The 20182-nt window shown below is 39.1% G+C and overlaps 1 protein-coding gene across 2 annotated transcripts in view; it reads left to right on the forward strand.

The window, feature by feature from the left end:
* The window catches only part of CRYBG3 (crystallin beta-gamma domain containing 3), a 106100-nt gene that overhangs the window by 6911 nt on the left and 79007 nt on the right, over nt 1–20182 (forward strand). For both annotated transcript variants that reach the window (XM_064580542.1, XM_064580537.1), the window contains exon 2: nt 10393–10459. In XM_064580542.1, coding sequence (XP_064436612.1) covers nt 10393–10459 — 67 coding nt within the window. The remainder of the gene's footprint in view (nt 1–10392; nt 10460–20182) is intronic.

Raw genomic sequence — 20182 nt, forward strand, 5'->3', positions numbered from 1 at the left:
ATGAAAAGGGTCAATCTCCTTCAAAAGACCTGCAAACAAAGTATAGCAAGATACCATACTCTACCTAATTGATAAGCAAAACGAGTTAGAGGTGGGTAAACTGGTGTCCAACCTTGGACAGGTTCTCTCAGGATTACATATTCACATACTCTGATTGAGCACTTCCCCTGTAGGAATTCCATCAGATGTAAACAGTTTGCAGACAGGCCTGACATTGCCTCTGGAGGGCTAGCCATTGCAGTGTTGCTTTAATAGCAAAAGAGGGAATACACTTGTGTCCCATCAAGTGGACTAAGTGATAAATCATGGTCCAATCATATAATAGAATACTACACAGCTGCCAAAAAGAATGATAAAGCTTTTTATGTACTGATAAGGAAATATCTCCAGGATTCATTAAGAAAAAAGAAAAAAGCAAGCTGGAAATCATTGTGTGTAGTATGCTCCCATTTCTGTATAAACAGCGGAGTGTGAAATAAGTCTGTTATTCTGTGCTGTGTTAACAAGGGGGGATGGGAGACTGGCTCAAGAAATGAGGAACAGGGGCGCCTGGGTGGCTCAGTTGGTTAAGCTACTGCTTTCGGCTCAGGTCATGATCCTGGAGTCCCTGGATCGAGTCCCACATCGGGCTCCCTGCTCGGCAGGGAGCCTGCTTCTCCCTCTGACCCTCCTCCCTCTCATGCTCTCTGTCTCTCATTCTCTCTGTCTCAAATAAATAAATAAAATCTTAAAAAAAAAAAAAAAAGAAATGAGGAACAGGAGGGAGACTTTTCGTTTTATACCTTTTTATACATAAAAAAATTATGTGGATTACCTACTTCAGGGGAAGAAAGACTAGTTTAAGACCTGGTGCATATCTGTGCATAAATGAGTAAAAATCAAGAGAATTTAGGATCCTGACTTGGCAGAGATCTTCCAAAGAATGAATGAACTACATTAACTTGTTCAAAGGAGAAAAGTTACAATTAAGGCTGTAAATAAAGTAGTATTTATAATGCAGAGAAAATTTGATATTTTGACATTTTCTGTAAGTATGAGTGAGGCTTCTATATTATTAATCTGTAATGTGAAAGTGGGTAATGTGAAAATAACAACTCATTTTTGTGAGCTCACCCATCAGACACTTTGAATAACGGCATGACCCTGGCATGTCATTAACACTTTCAGTCTTTTTGTCAAAAATCGAGGCAGGTGGCTCATCTCTCTAAAGTCTCTTCCGGATTTAGCATACCAGCCAAAACTCCATGGAATAATAGGTGCGTACAAAATCAGTATGCCTGTATATTAGGAAGACTTTTTTTTTTTTTTTTAAAGATTTTATTTATTTATTTGAGAGAGAGAGAATGAGAGCGAGCACATGAGAGGGGGGAGGGTCGGAGGGAGAAGCAGACTCCCTGCAGAGCAGGGAGCCCGATGCGGGACTCGATCCCGGGACTCCAGGATCATGACCTGAGCCGAAGGCAGTCGCTTAACCAACTGAGCCACCCAGGCGCCCAGACTTTTTTTTTTTTACTGGAAAAGTCATGTATGAAAACTTCATGTTTACCAAGAATTCATTTAGTACCCCTTGTACTAGTTACTGTGCTAGGCTCAGCGAATCCCAGCAGCAAATATGCTGCAACATGTTCTTTGGCTCAAAGCATACATGCAGTTTTGTGGAGAAGGCAGACATAGCACCAATCTTCTTCCTGTAAAGTAAGTACTCAGGTGACAGGGCTGTAGGAACATTTAACAGGTGTGGGCCCATTCTTGACACTATTTTTAGAGGAAACTTAAAAAATTTAAGAGAGAGAGCATGCCTGCACACGTGTGCGCGCGTGCACAGACACACACACGTGTGCAAGTGGGGGGAGGGGCAGAGAGGGAGAGGACCTCCAGCAGACTTCCCGCTGAGCCCAGAACCCACTCCAGGGTTCCACCTCACCACCCTGAGATCATGACCTGAGTCTAAACAAGAGTCAGTCACCTAACTTCCTGAGCCACCCCGGCTCCCCTAGTGGAAACTTTTATTTTGCTTAATCTGTTTCTTCTGGTATTTTTGTACATGTGCCTGAACAATGCCTTACTGTTCTTTCTTGATTTATAAGCTTTAGATAACTTATACTGAGTTCTCGTTATGGTAGATGAGGACTTAGCTATTTTATACCTCTTCCCACTTACCTTTACTCATCCAGCCAATACAATTGTTGTAAGTTTGGAATTAAATCAAAAGCCAATCTTTAGATTCTTATGAAATACAATTTTGGTTTCACGAACACAACACACTAGCTTCTCTGTCTTCCTTATGACAAGTAGCACAGATGGCAATGCGAGAAACAATGTGGAAATGGCATTCGAGTGCCCTCACAGATAGTGGTTTCATGTAATTTCTAAAGATATATGTTAGAAATTTGTGCTTTATTCTTTGTATTAAATTTATACAAAGCATGGATACTACCTTAGTGGCAGATGATAATTTTTTATAATTGCCATGCTTCTTATGACAAAGAATGAAATACTGAGTTTTCTGTTTTATTAACTGGGACAGGTTAGGTGAGATGTAAATTCTCAGCCTTTTATTGTCTTGTCAGATCACCGAGGAGTATACCCTGGCTGGAGGGGTGGCATTGTGCTCTATTAGTCTAAACTGGAAATGTGTACTGTAATAATTTTTATTATTTCATTGTTCTGGGAAGGCAAATAAGGATCTCATTCGGCAATATTGTATACATTATGATACAAAGGATACCATTATGTAATTGTAGTATTAGTATTTTGTAATTTGTCTATTCTGAATTCATTTCCACTAACTTGCATTTGTTTGCTTTTTGAAATCAACTACAATACTTTGTATTTTTTTGTCCTTTTAATAGAAATATAGGCTTTTGTAAAACAGGTATGAAATTATAAAATCAAAAAGAAAAAAAGTACAACTCATAACCCTACCCACTCAGACAAATACTATTCTTTCAGACTATTTCCTATGTGCATTTCCACATATATGCATATTTTTTACAAAAAGTGAAAGGTCTCTTCAGGATTTTGAACTTTATTTTTTTTTCACTCAACAAGGATGCTTTAACATTTTCTACAATAGTATATATATTTATACAAATTATAAAAAATTCTAAATTTAGTTTTTTAAAAAAAACTTTAATTTTCAGAATTCAGTTTGAATATCTAAATGTGCCTCTGCTTGTATAGGGTTTGCATTTGAATGGGAGAGGGTAGAAAATTAACAAATTCTATAATATATAATGTGCCCTGAAGTACAATAAAACATGGTGAGGGAATGGGACATGATGGAGATAATGAGTCTGGAGTAAGGTGTAGATAGAATGGTCATGAAAGGCCCCCCCCTTTTTTTTTTTTTTGCATAACATTTGAGCAAAGACGTGGATGATACTTGGGAGTGGGACAGAAATCTGAGAAAAGAACTTTCCAGACAGAGGGAACAGCTAGTTCCAGGGCCCTGGGGCAGGTCATGTTGGCACAGATGCCAGAGTGAGCAGAGACAACAGAATGGAAGGGAGAGCAGCTGTCAGTGACATGAGGAAGGGAGTCGGGGGCCAGAGGAGGTAGGCCAAGGTAGGGAGTTGAGATGTTTCCTTCTTGAAAGTATCATTTGGGTGCAAGTTTATATGTGCGTGTGTGTGTGTTTATATATTCTCACAAAGATTGTTGGTTTATTGATGTCTGGAAGAATTTGCAGTGAGAAAGAATTTGAGTTGGAGGTTGGAAGTGAGGTCAGCCTTGGTCGGGCTCCGGGAAGGCACAGTCTCGTCTGTCCTTGGATCTCCAGTGCCCCTTCCTTAGGACAATTTGATGAATACTGCATGAATGGGTGCCCATTTTAGAGGGCAGCCAGAACACTGTTTTGAGTTCATGTCACAGCAAAAGATTGAGGGTGTTGATTTGTGTGAAGTAGGTCATAAATGTTCAGAATCTGAAGGGTATGGGGTAGAGGACTTTGGGAGAGGAGAGCAGTTACTGGTGTCACCTATCAACAGCTCAGGTACACATCAAACATAGCAACGTTCTCTCTAGCCTGTGATTGAACTGCAATTATGGGTCTTGTTTTGGGGGCGTGGGATGGGGGACAGGAAGTAAATCAGCTTCCAAGTGGATACATAAATTACAGAAGGCTGACATGATGGGGGAAGGACTGTCAGAAGAGTCTAAGATTGCAAAGCAGCAGAGCTTCATAAACCTGTCTATTACCTTTCCTCCCTTCTCCCAGTTTTTCTCCAAAGAGTTCTGAAATTCAAATGCCAGATGTTTGAGCTAAAATACTTGCTGTTCAACTGCCTTAAAATTGCAGCTTTTAGTTACCTTTTAATTTAAAGCCCAGAAATAGTGCCATAACCACCTGTTTTATATTCTGTTAATGGTCACTTAAAAAATACAAGTACTAGTCTACTGCTGGCAGTCACTGTTTATGAATGGACAGTTTTCCAGATGGCTGTTTGTAAATCGTCAGTGTGGAACTCTGTCCCCATAGAAGCAGGGTTGGAAGCAGGCCACTCTAGGCCCATGCACAGAAGTCAGTTTAATCCATAACGTGCCTGCAGTATAATATTGAACAAAGAGAGCCTCTAGGCTGGTCGTGTGAAGCTGTGTTTGTAAGAAAAAATTCCAAGGTAGTGTAGATGCCCCCAAGGTAGCAGCATACCCTTTGAAGGTTTGTGGGGATAAAAGCCCATACTGTATTTAAGGACCCAAATGCGGGCTGAGAGGGTGGAGTCTCAGGGAATACAGGACAGGCCCAGAGGTGGCCTCAGTAGGTTGGAAATAAGGACTGTACAAGTTTCTGTCTCTTTCTCAGAATGTCCTGGTATTAATTTTGATACTGAGTTGGTTTCTTGGTCAGAGTCTCTCTGTTCCTTCACCATACAAAACTTGCAAGTTTAGTCTACCTGTTTCCTTTTCCATTCATCCTACCACTGGAGAATCATATGGGATTTTAGATCTGGCAGAGAGCTGGTCTGACACTTTCATTTTACATATTTGAAAAATCAGATCCAGAAAGGTGCATTTTGAGTGAAGTGACCTTTGTCCCTAAGGTCTGTCCCTGAAATAGACATAAGTCCATTTTGCAAAGCACTTCGCTACTAATGACAACAAGAAAGGGTGTGGATAGGTAAAAGACCCCTTCTTGTTCTATATTATTTTTTCATTTAGTTCTCCATGGTAAAGTCACACCTGGAGGACTGAGTATGATTTGATCACATTTCAAAGGAAGGCCAGATTCTGGCTGCTCCTAGAGTTTCATCAAAGGAATGGTGTCAAGTAGGCTCTGAGGTGAGGAACAACATGCCAGGCAGGAGGCCTGATGGAGTCTGGTGGAGAGGGTGATGCTGTTTAGCAGACCAGAAGAGTTTTAGGTTAGTGGTGGAAGAGAAAACAATAGATATGCCTTGACTCTCTTTCCCTGTCCTCAGTGCTGCTGGTTCCTCTATTGTAGACCATACTTCATACAATGGAAGTGAAAATCAGAGTGGGAAGATGATTTCCGGCTGCACCAGGCTGAGTGGGATGAAGGGGATGGAGAGAAGGGAAATTCTTCATTTCCCTAGGGACAGTGAATCTGGGGGACTGGTCAGATGTATATGGTGTTCCCAAATTGGGGACTATGTTTTATTAAGTGGCTTTGTGTTTAGAGATGGTCAGAATTACTGCCAGTGATGTCTCTAACACCAAACATTGCCTCCTTTCTAAAAATGGCAAGAAATAATAGACTTCTGCATCTGTAGAGAATGGGCAAGCCTCCAGAAGACAGTTATGTAAGCTGTATTCAGTTCTTTAACATTTCCAGATTTTTCTGATCCAGCCCCAGGAATGATGTGTGAGAGAAAAGGCAGAGTAAGAGGCAATGCCCAGCAGCTGTGCTCCAGGAGGGAGAGGAGTAGACAGCCTTACTCTCCCTCACTGTGTCTCCACCCTGTCCTCCTAGTCTGTGTGCTGTCCCTGAGTGTCTATCTGTTGACCATCTAGGAAGTTGCATTCTTACCATGGGAGGAACTGAATCTGGGAGAGGGCCAGCAGCATCCCTTGTGCTTTAGTCTGTGGTATACACCGAAAGAGGGTTTGTTTTTTCTTGTTGGTCCCACTGTGGACTTGCGATGCTCAGCATGCTCATTAGGGCAACAGCTTTTTGCTGGGGCCAGGAGCTCTGCAGGGCCTGGGTGTTGGAAAACCGGTAATGTTTTACATGACTGAGTTTTCTACATAATGGATACCTACCTTTATCAACACTTAACAAATTTAAATAATGTTAAGTGGAGATCTCTCAGACTAGATCATTCCCTTCCTTATACAACTCTCAGTTGTTGGCTTCTGCTGAACAGAAGGCTCTCAGACCATTGTTTATCAAGAGTGTGGTCAGAAGGCCACCTGCTTCAGAACAACCTTGGGAAGGGGGAGTCGGTTATTGAAGTGCATATTCCTAGGACCCAACTGGAATCCTTGACAATTAGGCACATACATTTGCTTTATAAATATGCTTTATAATATGATTGCCCAGCTGATTGTGGTGCATCTATGTAGGGATTCTGAAGGAGTGAGGGCAAGGATTTCATGTGGTGTGTTGATTGCACCCTAGCACCAAGAACAGTGCCTGGCACTTAAAGGGGACTTAAAAACAGAGGGGGCAGTACTTACCCAGTGAGTGAGTGTGTTCTTGTGCCTAATTTTCTGCTGCTTATTTGCTATGGGTTGGGGAACCTTGTTATAATTTAATAAAAAATAAGAGTATAAGATACATTGACAGGATAGGGGCTTTCCTCTTTGTGAATTATTTGAACTCTAGAATGTTAATGTGCTCCATTTTTTTCTTGGCCCAGAGATTTTAGTTTGTCTGGAAAGTAAACAGTTAATGGCTACATGTTGGATTCCTGGTTTTCAGGTAGGGTCTAAATAAGTTGCTTCAAAAATGAGGAACTTCAGTGTTACTTTGACCTTGATATTTATCTGGGCTGTTTTGAAGGATTAATTTCCAGAGTTCTGTTAGCTAACTAAGATGAGTCTATTTAGAAATGCAAGGTATTCTTACTTGCCTACGTGTGGTTATGAGTCCTGTCCCTCACCCCTAGCCATGAGCAAAATGTGTGCTTTCTAAAAATACTGCTGTTGAACTATTCCCAAGTCTCAAAGGGGGTTAAATTGTGAAAGAACAATAAGAACAGATTGTCAACTTTCATAAGGTTTGAGATCATCTGAATTTGAACATGTTTCTCTTTCCCGCATATATTAAAGAGTCTGAGAATACTATTTCAAGCCTTTTGAGTCTTTTCTGTTATTTTTTTTTTTAACTAAGCAGACATCTAAGTCCAGTGTTTTCAGTATTTTCATCTACTCTGTTTTGTTTTTGTGTGTGTTTTGCATTGCATTGTTTCCAAAGGAACACTTTTTTGATTAAGCAGGCACAAATGGAGAAACTGTCTGATATATATATATTTTTAATTTAACAAATATTTGAGCACCAGGCACAGTGCTCAGCTCTGGGATACAGACATGAATGATAAAATTTCTGAATTTGAGTTCAAATTCTAGTTAGATAGCTTGATGTTATGGTAAAGAGCAGGAATGTGTGAGCGGTATCACTGGGTTCAATAAGAACTCCCCCCCCCCCAAAAAAACAAAGATTAAACTAGGACTAAATTGTAAAGGATTAAGAGTTGGGCAAGGTGTCAAAGGATGTTGCATGCAGGCAAAAGAAAGTGGTTTGTTGGCATATTCTGAGAATGTGAAGTGGTTCTATGTGGCCAGGTGTATCTTGGGCCACGTGAATAACTTTATATATCCTAAGGACTCTTCATTTTATTCATCAACTGATAGAGATTTACTGAAGGGATTTTTAAACTGGAAAGTGGGATCAGATTAACAATCATTTTGATGGGAAGTAGGGGTTGAAACAGAGCAATTCTGAAGATGCCAGAGATCAATTAAGAAGGACTCTTTACTAAACTAGAAAAGAGGTGGGGAAAGCTTTAATTGAAACTAGATTTTTATAGCTAAGCCAGAATTTTTAAAATGTGTTGTTTACTTTAGAACTCAACACATTTTCAAATTTTGGTTTAGCAGTAAGATTCATGAGACTTAAACATAGGCTGTAAGTTTTAGAAAGTTTTATGAAGTGTCAAATATTCTTTTGTTTTCAGCTTTACATTCTTCAGTTGTTTGCTCAATATGGAATTCTTGTGTGCCGACGTACAACTATATTTTTCTGGCATTTTTGTGTGTGTTTGTGTAGAGTGGATATGATTATAGCTAATTGAAAATACTGATATCTGCGTTGATCCCATAAACCTGGAGCTACATTTTCTACAGAGGTTTTGTATTGGAAAGGAAACTTATACCATTTTCATTTCCAATCTCACTAAGGCAGTAAGTTTACAGAAAGCGTTGTAAACACTCTTAAGTAGAATTTCAGGAATCTTGAACAAGAACTAGGAGACTAAAATATTTGTATGTTTAGTTTTTAGGTGGGTCATTCAAAATAGGTTGTAGTTAGAGAATATACTTATAAAATCATTAAGATCAGTACTATCCTTGAATATACTCCAAATCCTTATAATGTGCTCTTTTTTACATGTATTTTGCCGGTCTCTCTCTCTCTTTTTTATTTTTGAATTGAGCTTAAATAGACCAGTCTTGACATTTAATTTAAAAAACGAATTGTAAACAAACGTGACAAAAAATCTAAAATAGAAAATAGAAAATGGAGATAAGAACCCACTCACTTTTAAAGTAGCAGTGTTAGAGACATTCTTATTTTATAGATATATAGATGTATTTGGTTACAATTCTGAATTGTACAATATTTTCCATTTCTGTCCCTGATCTTTCACATGGAATTTTCATGTGTTAAGCACACAGCTCATGTGTTCATCTTCTTTACTTGGTTGCTTTTCCTATTGACATTTAAAAGGCTTATGAGTATGACTGTGTCTTCTGGGTCTGTGTATTTCTGCATAGAGTCTGAGACTTAATGAAATTTTAATTTCATTGTCTTTTCCACATGTTTATGATCTTTCTATCTTTCTGTGTTTTTACCATTACCATTTGTTCCCTGGATAGTCTACAAAATTGCACTGGGCTTTATGGATAGAAAACTTAAAAATAGCCTAAATCATGTCTTCTCTTTCTATCCTGTCTAATCTGAGCTATTGAGACCACTCCTTTTCATTCACTCTGCCACCAGCCACCATGATTCCCTGTATTTTCCCACTCTCAGTCATTTGCCTGCTTTATGCTTGTCCCCTGGCTAAGGGCTTCCCAGTGCTAGTAGGACAAAGATCAAGTTCTGAAACGGGTCAGGCAGGTTCTCCATAGTCTGCCAGGCACTACCTCTGGTATCATTCTCATATCTAGCAGAGTTACCTCTGCCAAGTTGTTGCGCTCCAGTCTTAGATTAAAACAAACAAAACATGGTTTCCTGAAAATGCCATATTCTCTATTACCTCCTCCTTTGTACCTCCTCTGTGGGCACTTTACGGAGGAGGCAGAATTGCTGTTCCTTCCTTCCTCTGTGCTCCATAGTATTTTGTTCATATAGCAGCTGTAACTTTTCTCAAACTATATTCTTAGTTTGTGTATCAGTCTCCCCTACTAGACTGAGTTTTACAAAGACCCTGACCTACTTGTTCCCACATCCTCAAGGCCAAGGGCAATCTCTGGAGCATGGCAGGCAGTCATGATAATCTTTAGTGGGGGAGCTGTTCAATTTGTCTAGCATTACAAAAGTATGACAACAAGATAATGTATAAACATAGAAATATAAAATTTTGTATTTGAAATGTATGTGTGCCCAATAGGAAGCATAGTTTATTATGACATCTCATAAGGCATCTGTGAAGGTATTCTAGACAAGACAATTAAAGGTGACAGTCTGGAAAATCAGGTTCTTAAGGTGCCATCTGGGACACATTTGGGGCTAGATAAGCCTGCATCTACGTTTGCGTATTCCCAAAGTTCACTAGATGATCCTGTATGTTGATAAAGACTTGCTGAGGAGAAATATATTCTATTCGTATAGTACGAATATGGGCATTAAAAAAAGATCAGGCTATGGAGAATCTTAATATAAATAAAATCGTAGAGTGTTAGTCATTTCCAAGATTGTGAGAGTTGTACACTGTTGCTTCTTTGTTCAGGTGCATCATCGCTGTGATGCTGATTATCAACATAAGAAAATGTAGCACATAATAGGATCACAAAAATTTGAGGCCTGGATGAGTATTTTTGAATGTGTTTTCAAGTGTAGAGATTCAAGTCAACATATTCTTTTACATTTTGTACATGAATCTTTTGAGAATTGCGTATAAAAGACCTTGCAATTTTTACTTTAAACTCAGAAACTATGATTTTAGTAATTCTTTTAATTTTGAAGAAACTGTGGTTTTTATTTTTCAGTGTTGAAAATGAGCCCATGAGCACAAGTCAGAAAAAGGATAATGTACTTTCATCAGAAGCATTAAAGGTATAGTTTTAAATTAATATATTAAGCAAATATTTCTCTTAATTTCTGTTCCTACTTCTTTTAGATTCTGTCATCTCATTTTACATTTCAAAAGCAGTGCTGTATTATTTATGTGGAAATCCAGCCCAGCTCTGTTGGATGTAGTATTTAGGTGGGATGCGGTGAGGGGAGAGGGGCACTGGGGAGAGTTTGAGAGGGGTGTTCTTATCCCAGCTTTGCCACTAACCAGCTGTGGGGCCTTCAGCTGATGCATTTAATGTCTTTGTCCTTAGTTTTCTAATCTGTGAATTGGATTGCCTGACTTCCATAGTTTCTTTTCCCTAGGATGTTCTTTATGTTGTGTTTTATCAAATGCTGATGACATTTAATAGTGCTTTTGGAAGTTAATAACATGTTCTTAGTGTGTGATGGATATTTTTGGTCAGCTCACATATGAACCAGATTTCCTTGCTTCTACAGGACAAGCATGAAAAGTGTATAAGCTACACACCTCCCTAGGTAGTTACTGATAAGTGTGGTTAAAACTCCTTGAACATCGGGGTGCCTGTGTAGCTCAGTTGAGCATCCATCTCTTGATTTTGGCACAGGTCATGATTTGAAGATCCTGGGATGGAGCCCCGCATCAGCCTCCCTACTCAGGGGGGAATCTGCTTGAGGATTCTCTCTCTCTCCCTCTGCCCCTCCTCCCACTTGCTTTCTCTCTCTCTCTCCCCCCTCCCTTCCTCTCTCCAAAATAAATAAATGTTGTTTTTTTTTTTAAATATTTTATTTATTTATTTGACAGAGACACAGTGAGAGAGGGAACACAAACAGGGGGAGTAGGAGAGGGAGAAGCAGGCTTCCCGTGGAGCAGCGAGCCCGATGCGGAGCTTGATCCCAGGACCCTGGGATCATGACCTGAGCCAAAGGCAGACGCCCAATGACTGAGCCACCCAGGCTCCCCTAAAATAAAATAAATGTTTAAAAAAAATCCTTGAAAATCACTGAACCTTGTAACATTTCTTTTTACTCATAAGTGATTTTCTAGAACCTGAATGTTTGTGTTGTTCAGTGATGTGATGCCAGGTATGTGATCAAGCTTTTGTAGCTGTCCCACAGTCATGGAGTTTGGTCTCATCAATTTTCTTTTCACATGATTTGTGACAATCCGTAAAGCAGAATGCTTGTGCTTTCCATGAATTTCAGAGTAAATTAGCTTGGTCAATGGAGGGAAAAAAGTCATCTGAATTCTTCATTACCAATAAGGGGACTCTTAAACATTATATAAAGTCCAAAGGCATTAGATATGGTGACGATAAAGCTGTTTTCATTGTTCCCCCATCATAATAAACAATATAAATATTTTTTGAGAGAAAATATCAGGATCTGATTTTTTTTTAACTTTATCGAAAGAAAAAAATCAGGATCACCTTGCTTTCCTTATCTATCTTCGTTCCTTTGTGAGTTTGGCTATTAAATCCTGCTTTCAGGGATACCTGGGTTGCTCACTCGTTTAAACATCTGCCTTCGGCTCAGGTCGTGATCTGAGAGTCCTGGAATCAAGCCCTGCGTCAAGTTCCCTGCTCAGTGGGGAGTCTGCTTCTCCCTCTCCCCGTGTCCCCCATGCTCTCTCTCAAGTAAATAAATAAAATTTTTAAAAAAATCCTGCTTTCAGGTTTTACAACATTTCTACCTACTCTTTTCCTGTCAACTCAGCCAACTGTTAGCCAGCCTACTGGTTTACCACTGCAAGGGCTCTGTAGCTTTCTTCTTCTCTTCCTTCAGTTTTTGCATGTCTTCAGTTGCCTTAACTTCAAGACTTCTAATGATATATATGCAGCCTTGCTCTTGAGTTGTTTTACAGGAAGTATTTTCTTTTGAGATCTCAAACTTTGAGGTTTCTTTGGCTACTAACTCCTTCACTCCATCTCCTAATCCCTCACTGCCTCCATACCTGTCTTGACCTTCACCAAACATTCCTGCTATCCTTGCTGCCTTCCCCTCAGAGGCTCCACTTGTTTCCCCACTTGACCTGTAATTGATGCTGTACTACTCCAGCTATAATCTCACTCAAAAAAAACCCACAAAAAACCTTCAGCCTTCAGATTTGGCCTTTCCTGTAGTCCTACTTTGTACCTGCAGAGATTGTTCCAGAAAGTCACACATTTGTAGATGCGGTGAATATGTACATTGGGCAGATACGTTGGCTGGGCCTCCATGGTTAGTCTTTTCTATCCATTCTTAATATCTTGGTTTGAGTGCCCAGGATAATTTCTATTTGGGATCTGGGTCCCCAGTTAGATATGGCTCATAGTCATGAGATTGTTTCTCTTAGGATTTGAGACCCGTTAGATTACTTATACATGGGCAGTGCAGTTAGAGAGTAATAGAGAGTGCACCATGGTGCTCTCCCTGCGGTGGCCTGAGCATTTGGCCCTTGTAATTATTGCTTTACCTTCCAGAAGCTATTAGTAAGATTTCTTCAACCTAGCCACACAGGCCCAGTGGTTTAGATACCTGTTGCCACGCATCAGAAATATATATATTTTGATAACACCAATAGTCAGCACCATACCTTGTGGGGGAAAATAGGTTAGAACAATATTGATGATCCTGTTATTCTAAATGGTCTCAATTTAAGTATTTTCGTTAGGAATGGAATAAAATATGCATTTGTTTTCTGATGAATAGTTTTCTGAAGCAGCACTCCACTCTAATATGACATTTGTTACCATGCTTCCATCTTGTTAATCTGAATTTTATGATAATGCCTTCTGTGATAAGAAAAAATATGCAGCATTTTTCCTGGTGAGTCTGAAATGTAACAGATTTATGAATAATAAATGTTCTTATCCATTTCTTTTTGTGAGTATTTGACTTTAAGATGCCAAATCAAGATGTTGACGATTGTTTGGTTTTAAGTTTAAGCTACAAAAATTAATTATATTTTTCAAACAACTAAAGACTATAGAAGCTTTATATTATCTTTGGACATCATTATATTATTTATCACTTAGATGCTATACAAGGTTTGCTGTTTTGCTAACATTGGTAGCCATTTCTAATGCTAGCATTTATCATTCCACTGATAAATTTCTTTTATATGAATTAGGTTCTTATATCTAGCTGGCAAAACTTCCAGATATTTAGTTCGTATTCTACCTTCGTTTTTCTTTGGGGTCTACAATTTTGTCTTGTAGCCTTAGACACTTGGTCCTGTTGCATTCACGTCTACTGTTATTTAAAAGAGCAGGAAGTCATGTTCTAATTCCCTGCTGCCATCTACCTACTTCAGAGGAATTTTCATCCCTTTTTGTCTTTCAAGGATAAACTCCCGAAAGCCCCCTGCTTTGGTTTTGATCTGGTTTTGGTCCCCCTGGTTTTGGACTCTTATTTCCTGCCTTCTCTTAGACCTTGCCTTGACTATCCATCCCTCTATCTTCACTGGCTTCTTTTTCTTTTCTGAAACACAGTTGTTTTGGGAGGCACCTGGGTGGCACAGTCAGTTAAGCATCCTACTCTTGATTTTGGCTCAAGTCATGATCTCAGGGTTGTGAGATCGAGCCCCATGTCGGACTCTGTGCTGGGCATGGAGCCCGCTTAAGATTCCCTCTATCCCCCTTGGCCCCTCCCACCTCCCTCTCTCTCCCCCTCTAAAAAATAAACACACAAAACAGACTTTTTTTTTCCCCTTTGGTGGATCTGGTTTCCTTTCAATCTATCATTTCACATCACTCCCAATCACTGTTTAATTCTTAATCCTTTCTAATTTGATTCTTGTCTCTTCTCTAGTTCCCTCAGACATGGGAAACTTAGTACTGTGCCTGGTACATGTGTCATAAGTGCTCAGTAAGTAGTTAAATGAGTAAAAGTCATTCCATGAAACCAGTGATCTCTTGCTAATCGCAGTCAATAGTCTTTTCTTAGTTCTTATTTTATTTAACCAGTTGAGACACTTGATTTTCCAGATCTTGTCTTCTTTCCACAGATTTGCTTTTTTATCTTTTTTTCCATTAATATTGTACTTCATTGCAATTCTTGCCTCTGGCTATTTCCTTCTGACTTTCTGGCCAAATTACTTTTCATATAGATGTTTCTCAAAGTCCTCAGTTGTCTTCAATGTCTGTCTTCCAAAGTAGTATCTTTCAATTGTATTGCTTCATTTTTTGGCTCTCAGATCTCTACTTGACATCCCTTTTGAACTCTAAGCTTGATTGTTGGGGTTCCAGACATTTCTGTATGGATGGCCTTTGGTACTTCAAATTTAGTCTGCCCAAAAGTCTCAGTATCTTCAGAGATGTTCTCTCTAGATGTATTTAGTTGAGAGGTGGAGGTGGTGGGAGGTAGGGAGGATCGTTTAATTGCTTGGGATGGGAGAAGAGCCCTGGGTTCAGGTATTCCATCTGGAGATTTTCTTTTTTCTTTTTCTTTAAGATTTTATTTATTTGACAGAGAGAGACACAGTGAGAGAGGGAACACAAGCAGGAAGAGTGGGAGAGGGAGACACAAGCAGGGGGAGTCTCCAGGAGAGGGAGAAGCAGGCTGTCCGCTGAGCAGGGAGCCCAATATGGGGTTCCATCCCAGGACCCTGAGATCATGACCTGAGCCGAAGGCAGACACTTAACAACTGAGCCACCCAGGCACACCCAATCTGGAGATTTTTAGCCAAACTCTTTACTTTTAATCCCACTGCCCTAAGTGGTACCTAGTGTCTTCAAAACCTGAACTTTTTCAGGCTGTCTATGGAGTAGATTGTGTCCCTCATGATCAGAGTTCCCCCTTGCAGCCACTTGGGTAGAAGCTTCCTGTGGTGAGTTACTCTGCCTCCATCCGCCTTTGCCTTCTAAAACTTTTTTGAAATCTCTTATCTGCTCATATGTACTCTCTTACTCTCTTTGTATTTATAACTGAAACCGTTCCTTTACTGTCATTTTAGAATGTTTTGTACAAGAGAAGCAATCAATATGTGTGGCTCGTCAACAGTGTTAATTGGAATTTTTATCTCTTTTTATAGTTGAAGAAAGTGAATCTCAGAGATTCACTTCAGAAAACCCACACTGTTAGTGAGAGGAGACAAGACAATTCAGATGCAGTTCTGTATAATGCTTCCCGTTTGTGAATTTAATTTATAAGGTATATTCATAAACTAAATTTACCAAAAAGAAATCTTATTAAAAAAATTAAAAGAGCTATGCACTAAGTCTCTTTTCAGAAATGATTCATGAGCTAAATAAAATGAATTAAACCTGGACCATAGGTTATAGATTCTCCAACCCAGACCTCAATAATTTGATGATTTTTAGGCTTGTTCTCAGTAGCTTGACATCTGCTTTTTATAAAATTTAACTTTTGTCCCATTTTAGAATTGTTGCTTATAACTAATCATACAATTTTGATGAAGGTTCTGGAGTGGTTTTCAAGAGGCAGTGGTTGATAGATGCCTTTGATGTTCTATGAATAATCAAGGAGTATCAGTCTAGTGCGTATTATTTTTATTTATGATTTATAACACTTATTTTTAGTTTTACAAGTAAATCATTTACAACAAAGATCCGTACATTTTTAACTATTGCCTCTGTTTACTGATAGGTAAAGATGGAAAAATTATAGCTCAAGAATATCTTACTGAAGAAAAAGTCATTGTTTTTTATATTAATTTTATATTGAATGTACAGTGCTGTTTAGTAAGATGGATATATTAAATTTATACATCTGTTCATATTTTGGTTTGTGTAACTCTTCTTTCCTTATTGGTTTTTTCAACTTCCTTTGGCCAAAAGTGAAATGACGGTAAAATTTAAACGCATTAAATGTTTTCTTGGTGGGCGCCTGGGTGGCTCAGTCATTAAGCATCTGCCTTTGGCTCAGGTCCTGGGATGGAGCCCTAAGTCGGGCTCCCTGCTCCTCAGGGAGCCTGCTTCTCCCTTTTCCTTTGCTTCTCTCTCCATCTGTCTCTCGTGAATAAATAAATAAAATCTTTTTAAAAAAATATTTTCTTGGTTAGGTTAGGGGAAAATTGATTACTGAACTAATTTTTAAATAAATTACGGCCTTAATAAATGCTTGCTATCCTTTTTTCTCAGTGATACAGATAATAGCAGCAGTATGACATCAAATTAATAAAAGATTTTCAAATTTTTCTTTTTCAAATACAGGAACTCTTTAAAAAATTTCAACTTAATCACATTTGGAACCCATTTATAGATTAGCTTTAATTGATAGGAATGTTGATGATTGGAATGAGTGGTCTCATAGTAAGCCACTATTTCTCTGCTTCTGCCAACTATGGGACCCCTTGGAAAAGTTTTAAAATTAACATATGCCGTGATGGAAAGAACAGTCTTTGGAATCAGACAAATCTGGGCTTAAATCCCAGCTTTCCATATGGTAGTTTTGTAATCTTGGAAAATTTACTCAACCTCTTTGAACTTTGGTTTGCTGATCTGTATGGGTGTAGGGGAGGTGTTCAAATCCTATTTCATAGAAGTGTTTTGGAATTAACTGAGATAATGTGTATAGCACTACACGATGCCAGACACAACACAGGTACTCAGGGAAAGAGGTGCCTTCTTGCCATATAAAGTCTGGCTAAACCTTAGAAAGAACTCTTTTGTTTGAGAATGGTGCTGATTTTTTCTGGGTGCATAGTATAGAAATAACTATTAGAAACATTGATTCTCTATCACATTTGAAAAGAAGGCATACGTGGAGATAGACATATTGAAATTTAGCTAGAAGTCAAAAATTCTTACCCCTTGATTGCTCCTGTAAAGACTGAGTGCTGTCAGAGTGTCTGAAGTAGAGATCCCACTGTGTCACTCTGTGGTCAGATGCCCAAAGGAACTGGCAGGGCTGAAGTCTGTCTGTATGGCTGGGGCTGGTCTGGGGCCTTGATATCTTAGAGTTCCTGGGTGTTTAATGTGTTATAAGGCACCTGGTTTGATTTGCAGCAGCTCATTCTATTGTAGACCTGTAATGGTCCTACTTTGTGGTATGATGGAGTACCTTATCAAAATGGAAACAGACTTATGAAAGGTAATGTACATACTCCAGATTTTTGTGAGTACATTTACCTTCATGGGTGCCAGATATTGATTCAAGAACATTAGAGGGGGTTCTGAAAACCTCTCCTAGAAATAAAAACATTTATTATTCTGGCCCAGTGTTTTCATTGGAGAACTCTTTATACCACAACAGAAAGGAGTGGCTTTTCTCCTATCTTATGTCATTTTGTTCCTTTTTTCTTCTGTCCTTACACAACCTGCCCTGGTTGATTTGATTTCTACCTACATCTAAGCCTGTGACATAGCTCACACCTGTCCCTCCAGCCCAACATGTTTTGCTGAGCATCAGGGTAATAGAACCAATTCTTTGATGCACCTTTCCTGCCAGTGTTGCTGGGTATAAGATTTGACACATTCAGAGTTGAACTCAGACTATTTTATCCTAGTTTCCTTCTCTTTCTGTGTTCTCTGTCCTGCTAAAAGGTGCCACCAATTATCCAATCTTGATGTTTGGAAATGATTCTATCATTCTGTCTCCCTCCCCATTGTGCCAGGGACCATCAACAGCCCTTTCTTCCTGTCCATACCCATTGCTACTCTATACTTCAGACTTTTCTCCTTTAGATCAACAGTTTTTACTCCTGTGTTGTTTGTTCTGATACATATGATAGATGACTGTCTTGGGTCACTTATGGTTAAAGGCACTTATTTGGTACACCATATATAACTACATCCCTTTATCAGAGATTACATGGAAATGAAAAACTGAAAGTAGCACCTCAGCTAAAACCTTGATTCTATTCTAGAGCATTTTTAAAAAGTGAAATTTCAGCTTTTTAACTAACTTCAGTAATAAGTTATTTGTGACATCTCAGAACTGATCACAACACTGAGACATGACATAAAAGTTGTAGGTTATTTGTTATGTTAAACAATAACCAGCTTAGAGCAAAATAGTTGAAGGCCAACCTGCTGGCCTGTTCTAACTTTTTAGTGGAAAAATAATGCTGTGATAAAAATGTAATGTTATCTTTCAAGCAAAATTACTTTAACAGTGGGAGTATAAATTGTTCATCTTTGCACCTTACCATTAGTCATGAAATCCATTTGAAAAATTTTGTTCATGCAAATATGTATCAATAGTTTATATGGAATTAGGCATCCCACCACAAATTAAATCCATTATGATGAAGGTAAATAGTAATTTTGATTTAAAATTTTAGCACCACTTAATCTATAGCTAGCTCAAGATATTGGTAATAATCTGATAATAATTATTTTCCTCAAAATTGAGGAAATTTTAACTACTGGTGGTACAGTTTCAAATATTGACAAATTTGCCAAGTAATATGTAGCAACCAGATGTCTTAGGAGAAAATTAACTAGAATTCTCAAGTAAGCAGCTGGTTTTAGTGTATGAGTGCCAGATTTTAGTACCTGTTAATTTAGGTGATAGTCATATTCAGGATGAAATTGTTTTCACCTTGTGGTGACAGGGAAAACAGTGTGTTAGGAATGTTCACTGAAAGAACATGTACATAGGCGATTTCCATTCTGAAAAAACTTCTGTTGTAATAGAAATTTTCCAGACAGAGAGGGCAAGGGGTAAGTGGTCTCGGCAGTGGGAATAGCATTATTGCAAAGACATTCTGTAGGAGAGAGAGAGAGGAGAAGAGAGATGGGGAGAGAATGAATGAGGGTGGATATGATGACATTAGGTATTTGGAAGCATTGTGAGTGGCAGGAGATGAAATTGGAGAAAGTTACAGGGGGCTAGACCCACCAACACCTTGAATGCCATGCTTGAGAGGTTGGATTTTATCCTGACAGCAGTGCAGTGATAGTGATTAAAGGCCTTTAGGGATGACCAGATTTGAATTATAAAAGATTGCTCTATTTTTTTTCTGGAGAATGGACTGGGGACAGTGCAAGCAAGGAAACAGGTGATGTTTTTGTCTGACTTTTAAACAAGCGGAAGTATTAAGATTTGCAGAAAATCAAAGAATGGAAACAAAGCATGAACACATTCAGTATTGGATGTATTGAGCTTGAGGTTCCAGTGAAGTACCCAGGTGTATATGGATGCCTGATTGATAGTTGAACATCCTGTCTGAGCTGCAAGTCAAAATCTGGGAATCATCTGATTAATCTGTGGGAAATGAAGCCTCGTAAAGAAGATCATGAAGAAAAAGCAGGCCCAGGCTGGAAATTGGAGAAATATGTTCTGTAAGGGATGGCTAGAATAATGTGAGATGGAGAAAGTGTTTGAGAGGAAGAAGGAAAATCTCAGAGTAATGTCATGGAAGAAAATGGAAGATTGGTTATCAGGAAGAGATTCAGTCTCACATTCTGCAGATGCACCATGTAAGAAGTGTATTGAATTAGCAAGTGGAACAGGGTTTCTTAGAGACTGTGGTCAGCACAACTAGGGAGGAAGTCAGATTGTAAGGGCTTAGAGAGTGGTTGGGAGGAAAGGGGAAAGAAGATGGTGAGGGCTGGGAACCCTTTTTTGAGGAGGTTGGTAGTAAAGAGAGGAGAGGGCTATCCTTGTGCATTTACTTTTGAATGGTGGGCTTCCAGAAGGGGCAGATGAGGAACTGTGGTTCCCAAGGAGTCCTCAAGGACTCTGCACTGGTACCCTGGTGAGGGAATTCACCTTGGGAAGAGGAGGAGTCCTTCCTTCGTGATGAGCGTGCTAGTGAGTGAAGGAAGTGTGCCGATGCTGCAGGAGTCAGGGCTA

This window comes from Mirounga angustirostris, unplaced genomic scaffold (assembly GCF_029215605.1).
Source record: "Mirounga angustirostris isolate CCGP_5_RB_7025 unplaced genomic scaffold, mMirAng1.0.hap1 SCAF_1, whole genome shotgun sequence".
NCBI lineage: Eukaryota > Metazoa > Chordata > Mammalia > Carnivora > Phocidae > Mirounga > Mirounga angustirostris.